The 12286-nt window shown below is 41.9% G+C and overlaps 1 protein-coding gene across 6 annotated transcripts in view; it reads left to right on the forward strand.

Annotated features, from left to right (window-relative positions):
• The window catches only part of gpsm1b (G protein signaling modulator 1b), a 222873-nt gene that overhangs the window by 46026 nt on the left and 164561 nt on the right, over window positions 1–12286 (forward strand). The window contains exon 1 of one of the 6 annotated variants that reach the window (XM_043720508.1): window positions 5835–6034. The exons of the other annotated variants lie outside the window; for them this stretch is intronic. Coding sequence (XP_043576443.1) covers window positions 5949–6034 — 86 coding nt within the window. The 5' untranslated portion in view covers window positions 5835–5948. Of the gene's footprint in view, window positions 1–5834; window positions 6035–12286 lie in introns of those variants that run through there. 6 annotated transcript variants of the gene reach the window in all.

Raw genomic sequence — 12286 nt, forward strand, 5'->3', positions numbered from 1 at the left:
TCCTGCAAGTAAAGACAGCTTTAGTATGGAAGGGCAAAACATGTTGCCACAGGGTTGGAGGGCTGAAGGCCTTGTGTTGTACTATCCTTTGATGTGCTTTTATTTCAGATTTCCAGCATCTGCAGTACTTTGCTTTTCTTTGAGTAATACGACACTTAGTCTGTCCTGCACCACAAGTGGGCGCAACACCTCCCAAGAGCCAATGTTGATTGAAGATTAAAAATGAGAATTTAAACTATGGTCTACAATGTATTGCTTGGTTGTAAAATGAACTGTGTCACCAGAGCTTGGAAGTTGAGACAGAGGATTTTGTTCTGTATCACTGGGTAAAGACGTCAAGGGACTAATTTCTGCATCATAATCTCTTTGGATAACGTTATCCATTGTTCATTGAAGTGGTAATCCTTAAAGCAGTTATGAGCGGTGGATTCTACTTTTTACCTTGACCCAAACCCATCTTCTGGATTTGATCAACTGTACTGGTCAGATATGTGTTGGAATCTCCCTTTTGCTCTGTTGCCACCTCCTCATCTGATGCAGTCAGTGTTGTTGAACACTGAGCCAGTGTGGTTTTTTTCATTGAAATGGTTGATGAGTCCGTTGTGCTGCCCCTGACTGTTAGTATCTGTGCTTTTTAACATCAATTGCTCTTAATGCTGGTGGGTGTTTTGTTTTCACACCAGCCAACTGTAGAGCAAAGCAGCACTGCTCTGAGGCACATGCAGTAGATCACATTTACTGATCAACCACTTGCAGCACTTCCATTGTGTTGTGACATGAACAAATCCAGTCACTGAATTCTTGTATTATAGTACCTTTTTCCAAAAAAAAAGTAGTAATTAAACCACTTCCAATTTCTTATTTCTAAGAGGCTTTATAGGCTTAGACTTTTTTTCCTTGAGTGTAGGAGGTTAAGGGGTGAGCTTATAGAAGTTTATAAAATCATGAGACGCATAGACAAAGTGAATAGCCAAGGTCTTTCCCCAGGAGAGGGGAGTCCAAAATTAGAGGGCATAGGTTTGAAGTGAGTGGGGAAAGATTTGAAAGGGACCTAAGGGGAAACTCTTTCTCACAGAGGGCAGTACGTATATGGAATGAGCTGCCAGAGGAAGTGCGTAGAGGTGGGTACAATGACAACATTTAAAAGATATTTGGATAGGAAAGATTAAGAGGGATGTGGGCCAAACGCAGGTGAATAGGGATGGTCCAGTTTAGGAATCCGAGTCAGGATGGACAAGTTGGACCAAAGTGTCTGTTTCCATGCTGTATGACTAGAATGTTGCAATTCTATTCTAAGGCCCCCAAAGGGCTTGTCTCTGTGCTGTAGTATTCCATGATTCATTCTTTTTGTCTGTGTTGCTGCTTTCTCTTTGACATTGCACAACATTGTGGTGAATTTCTTTCCTAATTTTTACCAGTTTGTAATTGGAATGAGGAAGGGAGCACCTCCTCTTTTGTGCAGCAAAGTCTATTTTTTAATTCATTCGCGGTATGTGGGTGTCACTGGCTAGGCCAGCGTTTATTGCCCATCCCTCATTGCCCCTCAGGCAGTTAAGAGTCAGCCAAGTTGCTCTGGATCTGGAGCCCCATGTAGGCCAGTCCAGGTAAGGATAGCAGATTCTTTCCCTAAAGGGCATTGGTGATCCAAATGGGTTTTTCCAACAATTGGCAATGGATTCATGGTCATCGTGTCTGTTACTTCCAAATTTACTGAGTCCAATTACACCATCTGCTTGGCTGGATTCGAACCCAGAACCCAGGCTGGATGGGTCCCCAGAACATTATCAGAGTGTCCAAATGAACAGTATAGTGATAGTACCACTAGGCCATTGCCTCCCCCTACATGAGGCAAAGAAATAACTTGAATAGCACCTCTTCATGACTTCAGGTCTGTGAAGCCAATGGAGCACTTGTAGAAGTGTAATCACTGTGATAGTGTCAGAAACAGGCGGATCAATTTACTCACAGTAAGCTCTCAAACATCTGGAAACATGACCATGTAATCTGGTTGAGGAATAAGTATTAACTGGAATTCTGAAGAGATTAGTTTTTTGAATTTTTTTAATGTGCAATCAAGAAGATAGGCTGGGAGACGGAGTGTTTGTTTGGGTTAAATTTCTCATCAGAAAGTTGACTCGACTATTCCAGTCAGTGTGAACGTATTTTTCAACTGTTCAAAAGATTGTGGAAATATAGAATGAAAACAGCAACACCCTTTATATTTTTATCATTATTAAATTGAAATGTTCAAGTGGTTGTAAATAGTAAACATTGCTTCTGGCTTCTGTTTGTGGTTTTTTAAAAATTTGTCGTTATGGGTAATAGACTCAGGTCAAACTGGAATTGTGTACCTTTTCTCCTGTAAGAATTCTGTAGTCAACTTATATTGAATTTAGTTTCAACTTCAACTGGTTGCCCATTCCTTGTCTGACTTTCATTCGAAGGTAATGGCTTTTCCTTACTGTGCATGTCATCATAAAACAGTCACATCCTGATAAACATGTAATTAGTTTGTCCAGAAATGTTCGGCCTGTAACTAAATTGAGATTTCGAAAGACTCTGGATATAAATAGCTGAACCTTGTGTTCTCTAACTCACTCTTTAAAGTCACAGGTCATTTAACCATCGAGCAATTCACCAAGTACAAAACAGAAAAGTATTTTCACAAACCTGATTGACTTAAGGTTGCATAAACATTGCTATTCATTTCTGCTGCTGTAACCTCTACTGATTTATGGAGTCCTGAGTGCAGCAAAAGGCCATTTAGCCCATTTGAATTTATTCTGGCTCTCTGCAGAGCAATTGATCCCATTACTCTTCCTCAAGCTGTTTGATGGTTTTCCTCAAGTGCCAATTCAGTTTTCTGTTTGATTACTGCTCACTATCTTTTAAGACCATAAGAGGTAGGAGCAGAAATTAGGCTATTCATCCCATCGAGTCTGCTGTGCTATTCAATCATGGCTGATAAGTTTCTCAACCCCATTCTCCTGCTTTCTCCCTATAACCATTGATAATCAAGAACCTACCTATCTCGGTCTTAAAAATACTCAATGATCTGCATAGATTCATCGCTGTCTGGCTGAAGAAGTTTCTCCTTATTTCCGTTCTAAAAGGTCACTCCTTTACTCTAAGACTGTGTTCTCAGGCCCTAGTCTCTCCTACTAATGCAAGAATCTTAGGTTAGATTAGATTCCCTACAGTGTGGAAACAGGCCCTTTGGCCCAACAAGTCCACGCCAACCCTCCGAAGAGCAACCCACCTAGACCCATCCCCCCACATTTACCCCTGACACTACGGGTAATTTAGCACGGGAAGAATGTGCAAACTCCACACAGACAGTTGTCTGAGGCAGGAATTGAACCCGGGTCCCTGGCACTGTGAGGCAGCAGTGCTAACCACTGAGCCACCATGCTGCTCAACATCTACACTGTTCAGGCCATTAGATATTCTGTATGTTTCAGTCAGATCCACCCACATCCTTCTAAATGTTTTCTCCTCACAACCCCCAACTTCCACAAACAACCCTCACCCTCAGAGGCCACAGGTTTCAGGTCATTGCCACTCCAGTTTTAAAAAAAATCTTTCCTTTCACTCCCACCCTTTTTCCTTCCCATTCAACTCCTTGCAACTCTGTCTCCAGTCCCAGACCTTTTGAGAAATCAACTTTAAAATTGCAACATTTAAAAGGCATCTGAATGGGTACATGAATAGGAAGAGTTTAGAGGGATATGGGCCAAGTGCTGACAAATGGAACTAGATTAATTTAGGATATCTGGTCAGCATGGACGAGTTGGACCAAAGGATCTACTTCCATGTTGTACATCTCTATGACTCTAAATGAATTTGTTCAACTGTTTATAACTCCTTTCCATTATAATTGATGTCCTATCTTGTGTTTTGACTCAGGTCACTGCGCATCCCTGCTCCACTCATTGCTTCATGAATTTCTACGCATCACAATGTCACTAACAGTTCCTTCTATACCTTGATCTTTGGCTGATATTTCAGAACCCTTACTTGCATTTCTCTCTGTTCCACTGTCCGCCTATCTCTTACACAAATGGTTTCATCAAAATCCAAATCTTTTAATCATGTTTCCTGTTATCCCTCCATATTTCTTCCCTCGTCTAGCCCCTCATGTTTTCTGCTTGCATCTTCAAATGAGCCTTTTCAATGAACTCCTACTGTCAAAGAATTTATCATGTGTAAGTCATTTTCAGAATGAAAGTTATGTAACTTCACCACTACCTCCAGTTGAAACTTGCAGTGGTCTGGCTTGTTTCGTTTCTATAGAGATCGTAGAATCCCAACAGTGTGGAAGCAGGCCATTCGGTCCATCGAGTCCACACCAACCCTCTGAAAAGCATCTCACTCAGACCCACCCTCCTACCCTGTCTCTATGACCCTGCATTTCCCATGGCTAACCCATCTAACCTTTACATTGCTGAACACGATGTGCCATTTAGTATGGCCAGACCACCCTAATTTTTGGATGTGAGAGGAAACCAGAGCACCCAGAGGAAACCCACACGGACACGAGGAGAATGTGCAAACTCCATGCACACAGTCACCCAAGAGTGAAATTGAACCAGGGGCACTGGCACTGGTACTGTGAGGCAACAGTGCTAACCACTGAGCACCGTGCCGCCCTGAGTGCATCTTCCTTCGGGGGAGCTGGCATTTTGCTTTTCAGAAGTTATAAAAGTGCGCAAACATGTCCCACTCCCAGGACTGTAACACATTTGCCAGATTGGAGCACTTCATCCAGAGTGGAGTCACCAACCCTGGCGGTTACGTCTGAAATAGCTTTGCAGCATGAAATAATTAAGTGGGTTTGGGGTTGCATTTTTGGATTTAGAAACTGCAGTTTAATCCCTTTTTATGTCCTACATTTTGCTTAATCTGCACCTTTCATGTAAAATGTTTCATTTTCAAACATGTCGTATGTGTTGAGGGTTGACTCCAGATTTGAGCACAAGATTTGAAGGTCATGTCTCTGTGTATTCCTGAGAGAGTGTTGCACAGTCAGAAGCCATGGTATTCTGGTGAGGCAGAACCCTATCTGCCCCCTCAGGTGGTCTTTAAAGAACCCATGGCAAGTTTGAAGGGCAGCAGAGTATTGGTATTCTGACCACGACTTGATGCTCAACTGTAGAGTCAGTCTGGTGTCAAAGTACTGAATAAGCGATCCAGGGCCAGTGTTGTGGGAACATGGCTACAAGTCTCATCATCTGATGGAAATTAAATGCAATCAGTCCAGTCTCAGTCAGAGCCTCAGATCATCAATTGTTCAGAGAACCCTTCTGGTACACTCATGTCCTTTAGAGAAGGAACTCTGCCATCTTTGCCTGAACAGGTCCACCTCTATCTCCAGATTTGCAGTACTTTGGTTGACCCTTAACTGCCCTCTTGAAATGGCACAGCAAGCATCAAGATTTAAAGAGCAATTGGAAATGAACAACAAAGGCTGGCATTGCCAGTGACAGCCATTTCCCATGAAAGGAAAAAAGGAAACCGATGGTAAACTGATTGATGAGTCACGATCAGGTTGTTGTTTTTGGGAGTTTGTTGTATTCCATCTTTGACTACATTTTGAGTAAGCTCCTTCTGGGTGCTGAGGTCATGAGTGCTGTAAACAAAATGCAATTATTTTTCTAAAATTGTGTGTGTGTAAGTCATGCCAAATGATTCTTGTGCTGCCATTGCCGGGTACTGTGCTCTGCTTCATTGGAAACATTCTAAGCATAAGTGATAAATTATAACTTGCATCACATGACCTAATTTGAAAGCATAAATTTGCCAATCAAATCCCAGTAGCAGTTTGTGTGGAGCTACAGCAAGAGGCAAAGCAGTTATTTAAAGCAGCGTGATACTGCAGGAGACAGTGCTGTGACTTCGAAATGTAGCAAGGAGCTGAGACAGCCTGTGACTAGCCTGCTGTGTGCATTATGGCCTCGCTAACCCCTCATCCTGCATCACTGTGGAAACTCTATCTTGGAACATCTGACAATGTGATTCGTTGCTTTCAAAGAAGGTATGTCAAGATTGAAAATTATTTCTTTTGAGAAATCAAATCTTTTTTTGTCATATAAGAGTGTTACAGTGTCCACTCACCCAAGTTACCTTGAGGTCAGAAGGTTCTTAGCTCATGTCTCAAAATGTGAGCACAAATTCTGTGCTGACGTTTTATTTGGAGAGATGGTGGCGTACTGGTAAAGATGCTGGAAGAGTAATCCAGTGGCCCAGGTCAGTGCTGATGACCACATCCCATCAGAAACAATAAGATAGGTTCAATTTTCTATGGGTAGACTTTGGTCCCTTTGCAACAACGGAAGATGAACCCTTCCGACATCTACAGTTGGTTCACCATTGTAGCAGTGTGTTTGCACCCCCTGGAGTCTAAAGGGATCGAAGGCGGTGGGGTAAAAGCAGGAACAGGGGACTGAGTTGGATGATCAGCCATGATCATATTGAATGGTGGAGCAGGCTGGAAGGGCCAATTGGCCTGCTCATGCTCCTCCTTTCTATTTTTTCTTGAGGGCAGGTAATCAATGTTGGCTTTGTCAGTATTGCCTGTCTTGGAGCACGGAGGTTTCCTGGTGTGAAGTGGCATTCATTTTCAATCAGGTCGGCAAAAAATAGTTTGGCAGTTATAATGGTGATATGTTTGGGACTGTTTTTGTTTCCAAGCTTTATGTATAACCAACATAAGGAAACATGGTGCAAGCAATTCTAGGTCTGTGAAAGTGTATTGGAATATTGTGTGCCTTCATGTGAAAGGAATGGTTTATTTACTTGCATTAGAGGTGGCTCAATGAGGGTTGACTAGATTTATCCCCAAGATGAGCGTGTTGCTGTATAAGAGGCGGAGTAAATTTGGGCCTTCATCCTCTGGTGTTCAGAAGAATGACAGGGGTAGGCGATGGCCTTGTGGTATTATGGTCAGACTATTAATCTGCAAACCCAGGCAATGTTCTGGGAATTACCTCGCTGGAGAGTAAAGTCACCAAAGGCCACTCTTCCATGAGGCAGATAATTGATGGTTTAAGCTGAGGGTCACCAAACCTCAGGCAAGGGGAGAGATTGAGGAGGAGAGGCCTTCATGGTAACCTCAGTCAGTGTGGGAATTGAACCCACACTGTGGCATTACCTTGCATTTCAAACCAGCTGTCCAGGCAACCAAGCTAACCAACCCCTGGCTGGGAGCACATAACACAGAGACAATTTCAGGAAAAGGGATCAGTCATTTTAAACTGACCTGAGAAATTGCTTCAATCAAATGAGTGTGAATTTTTAGAATTCTGTAACCCAGAGGCCCGTGGATGCTCTGTGCTCCAGAGCTGATTATATTAAAGGTTGTGATTTCTCTTGGAAATCTAGGAACTATGACAAAGTTGTATCTCAAGATCAGCCATGATTGTATTGAATGATGGAGTAGACTTGATGGGCTGAATGGCCTGCTCATCTGTCTCTAATTCATGTGAAGTTTAATGAGCTACAGTGTAAGCATTTTGTTGCCTTGTCAGAAAGAGAATACGAATTTTAGTTTGTTTTTCTCTTCCCTTCTCCATGTCCTCCTCATGTTAACCATCAGTCTGCTTCTAATCTTGTGCAGACAATCGATGTTAAATAGATTGATGAAGCGAGTCTAAATAAGAATACACTGTACTTGGACTAACCATATTCAGCCACCCACCCTCCTCATGCTAATTACATTTGCTTTTTTAAAAAAAGACATGTTCTTTTTGTTTTAAATTGGAGTTTAGAAGAACAGATGGAGATGATGTTATTGAAATGTATGTAATTTTGAGTCTGCTTGGCAAGTTAGATGCTGAAAGGTGGTTTTCCCTGACTGGAGAGTCTCCGACTACATTAATGATCTTGGACAGGGAACTGGGCGTTTGGAGCTGAGTTGGATAGACCATTCATCACTTAAAGTTGTGAATATTCAAAATTCTCTAACTTGGAGAATAGTTGGCACATAGTCAATAACTTTATCAACAAAACAGAAATTGCTGCAGGAGCTCAGCAAGTGTGGCAGCATGTATCGAGAGAGAAAGCAGAGTTAACATTTCAGGTCCAGTGACCCTTCTTCAGGTTTGATGGTAGGCAGGAATAGGTGGTGCATAAAGGAGGAAGTTGTTGCAGTCTGTTCCCTTTTCGCTCCTCTCTCTGATAGGATTTCCATTCTACTCTTCACTCGCTTTCTCCGCCTCCCTAAAACTGCCCCAAGCACACTCCCTGTTTCTGCAGCAATTTCTGTTTCTCTTCTAGATTTCCGTACTTGTTAACAATTTGAGCGATGTGGAAATAAGTTGAAGAATTGAGTTGAGATAGCAAAGTCGTCATAATCCTACAGAATAGCAGAACCAGGTTTAAAGGCCCTTGAGAAGCGTGCTGGAGAAATGCAGGTCTGGCAGCTTCTGTAGAGAGAAAAACAGTTACCATTTTGAGTCTGTGACACTTACATCAGATCTTCATCAGCGCACTCTGTTTTTGATGGAGAAACTCAGAAGTTCTGGCAGATTCAGTGGAGAGTGAAACAAGGATTTTTGAATTTAATCTTTTTGTGGGTTGTGGGCATCGCTAGTTGCCCCATGAGAAGGTGGGGGCGAGGTGCCTTCTTTAACCTCTGCTGTCCACCTGCTGTTGGTCGACCCACAATGCCCTTAGGGAGGGAATTTCAGGATTTTGACCCAGCTACCGTGAAGGAACGGCGATATATTTCCAAGTCAGGATGGTGAGTGGCTTGGAGGGGAATGTGCAGGTGATGGTGTTCCCATGTATCTGTTGCCCTTGTCCTTCCAGACGGAAATGGTTGTGGGTTTAGAAGATATTGTCTGAGGATCTTTGATGAATTTCTGCAGTGCTTCTTGGAGATAGATAATTCAATAGATTTATGTTTCAAATTAAATCTGACTTCAGAGTTAACCTACTACTTTGGTTTCTAATAATTCTCTTTCTTTAAAAAAAAGTGTCCAAATAAGCATTCATTTTTGGTTCAGATTACACACTAACCAATGAACATTTAGTTCCTGAGTACAGTCAGAATCTGATTTTACCCTTGTTAGTCACCTTGAGGGTGCCATGTAGCAACCACAAATCTGTGGTTTCATATGAGCAAGGGTGAGATGTAGAAACAATTCCATTTAACAGTGTCCGTCAAAACCTCCAGCTAATTCACAGACAATGATGTACTTGTCATATAACCAAAGATGACTTTTTAAAAAAATGTGTAATCACTGTTAGGTAGGTAAAATGGTTTCCTGTCAATAAAATAGCCACCTGGGTTCAGTCAGGAGCAATTTGATCTCTTCAAAGTTTATGGATTTAATCCAAATTTAGAGCCTTGAGTACAATACTGAAAAATTTGTGACAAGATCTGCTACTGGGATCACATCTTTCCTTTTCTCGTGCATGTGGAAGATTCCAAAGCACTGTTTTGAAGAATATCAGAGGAGTGGGGCATTCTGTCCAGGTGACCGGACCAATATTTATCCCCGTTCAACTTTGCTAAAAAGAGGATCTGATCCATGTCACGTTGCTCACTTGTGGGAATTTTCTGTGTGCAAACTGCTGCTTTTCCTCTTCCTGTGCATTTTGGAATTCTCCCTGCAATTGTGTATGGTGCTGTATCAGGGCAGTTTCTTTGGAAAATGAAGAGAAAACTGAGAGGAGATCATTTTGAGGTTGCGATAAGTTTGGTGTAGGGAAGGCCTTCTTGCTTTTTGTAGAATGGGGAGACCAACACGAGGAACCTTAAATACAGCAAATAAATCCAGAAAGGAAACCTGTTGATACATCGAATGGTTAGAGTGTGAAACTTGCTACCTCAACAAGTGACTAAGGTGAGTTGAGCATAAAAGGGGGAAGCTAATTAACTACACAAGGGAAAAAGGAATGTTTCAATATTTTCAATGAAGAAGATTTGAATTGTTTTTCCAGAAACACATGAGAGTAGTGTGAGCCCTGACCTGTATGGCTGGTTTTGTTTCTCTGGTCTCTGTGCTTGTTTTCAAGATGTTATTATTTTGCATGTATTAAGACCATAAGACATAGGAGCAGAAATTAGGCCATTCAGCCCATCGAGTCTGCTCCACCATTCAATCACGGCTGGCGAGTTTCTCAACCTTATTCTCCCGCTTTCTCCCCATAACCCTTGATCCCTTTGATACTCAAGAACATATCTATCTGTGTAATGATGGAGACTGTTCTGTGGCGTGCTTATCAACCCTATCTATGTACTGCATGGCTTACCCAAATATAAGTGAGAGTAAGTGTCTTTCATCTGAGCTCACAATGGACTAAATCTGCCTGCTGTAAACCATGGGACTTTATTGCCCGGTTCCTCACCTTGTGTCTTTCTTTCATTGTATTTGTTGCTGCAGTTATGCAAACTGCAATTTGGCATTTTGGTGATGTTCTCATCACCGTCTTCTTTGAGGGACCTTAGTTCAGGGTACCATTTCTCACTGCAAACATGGAAACGATCATTAAAATGAACAAGAAGACCACTAAGGAACAAATGATAGCAACTGGCAATATATTAATTGAAATTTATTAAAATTTTGAAAGAGAGGAGGCCTCTCAGCCCCTGAAACCACTCTGCTATCCAGTATGATGCAAGTTAAGTCCATTTTTAAGCCATGTCAACCAACCCCGAGATCATGAGAGAGTGACACTGTCATCATGTGCTGTGAACCTTGGAACAGTGCATTTTGGGTAGCTGTTCACATGTTTGGAAATTGCTTTTTACTGTTGAAGGCTAATGGTCAATTTTTATAGTTGGAGCAAATGGTAGAATGAGCAGGTAGGGGTGTCCCAAACGTGGAGTGTGCAATTAGAGTGCAGCCAGGGACAAGGTCAGGCAGGACTTAATCACATACCAGGTGGAAGAATCTGGAATATTCTTTTCTGTCTGTCTGTCTCTCTCTCTCTCTCTCTCTGTCTCTGCAGCTCTCCCTCTCTCTGTCCCTCGCACTTGCTCTCTATCTTTTCAAAAACATTCCTCCAACTGGGGAAGGTAATTCGACAATTGGAAAAACTGAGACTGGCAGCAAATTCTCTGATTAAAATCCTCAGTCTTGTGGAGCAAAGACTGTCTGATCGACCTGACTTGGAGATTAGCCACGATTTGCTTGGATAAGAAATAGACTTGAAGACCTAATTAGCTTCGTCCAGTTCCAGTGAGCATTGCAATTAAACATGGTTTCACTTGTGCACCTATCTGAATCAAATGGTATGAAGGAGGCACATTTGTCTCTTTCTCAATGACTGAAATTCCTGTCTTGGGTGCAGCATGAGCTTAGAGCAATGAGTAGGGCTCTGAGGTTGAGTAAAATTGTGTGGTCTACCCTTGATTCTCAGTTAACTTAATCTTTCCTTTTAGTTGGTTTGCAAAACACTTTTAATTAGACTTATTTTTAAACTGATAAACAAATGTGTTTTGATGGTCAAATCATCTCTGTTTCCATTGAGATCTGGGGTTTGCTTCAACCTTGCTGGTCAAAAGCATTCAGCACATGGATGCCGTATCCACGTAAACAAGCTCAGACTGTTTATCTCCAGAATGATAAGAGGGCAAAACTGTCAAACGATGTGTTTTTGGAAAGCAAACTGTAGATCTAAGTCAGCTTCTGAAAGAAGTTGAGTTTCTTTATTCTGTCCAATTGCTGTTGGCACTTGGCCAGCATGTTTGGTTGTCAGAAGGTTTTAATCTGTGGTATTCTCCTCAAATACATCAATGGGAGGTGCTGGCATTGGACTGGCCTTGTTTTATTTTCTTCTTTATCCTCCCTTTTTAAAATACAAGGAAGAAGGAAACCCTCCAATTTCTTTTTGGCAACTTGGGGTTAGGATGCATATGAATCTCTCATGTTGGATCTTCAGTGATGTGCTAATGAGTGCTAGGAGCCAATGGTTGATCATTCAAGTTTAGATTTTGACAGTCAGTTCACATTGGTCATTAGAGCAATCATATGCTACTATTTTGTATCATGGTCAATACAGAGAAGCTGAGTTGACCAGTTCTTGCCAAAATGTGTCTCTTCACTCCTTTCTGCCTCCTTTTTTTGCTTTTCTTCTTCCTTTATTTTGTATTTCTGCCCCGCCTCCTTGCTCAATTTGTAAGTGTGTCACCCCATCCCTTTCTTTTGCTGCTTCTTAGTTTTTTTTCTCTTCTTCCTGTCCTTACAAGTCTCTCACACTCTCATGCTTACCGACCCATTCTATTTTTTACTTTGTCAGCTATAATCAAGCTGGTAGCACACTCTCCTCAAGTCAGAAA

The sequence above is a fragment of the Chiloscyllium plagiosum genome, chromosome 30, assembly GCF_004010195.1.
Source record: "Chiloscyllium plagiosum isolate BGI_BamShark_2017 chromosome 30, ASM401019v2, whole genome shotgun sequence".
Lineage (NCBI taxonomy): Eukaryota > Metazoa > Chordata > Chondrichthyes > Orectolobiformes > Hemiscylliidae > Chiloscyllium > Chiloscyllium plagiosum.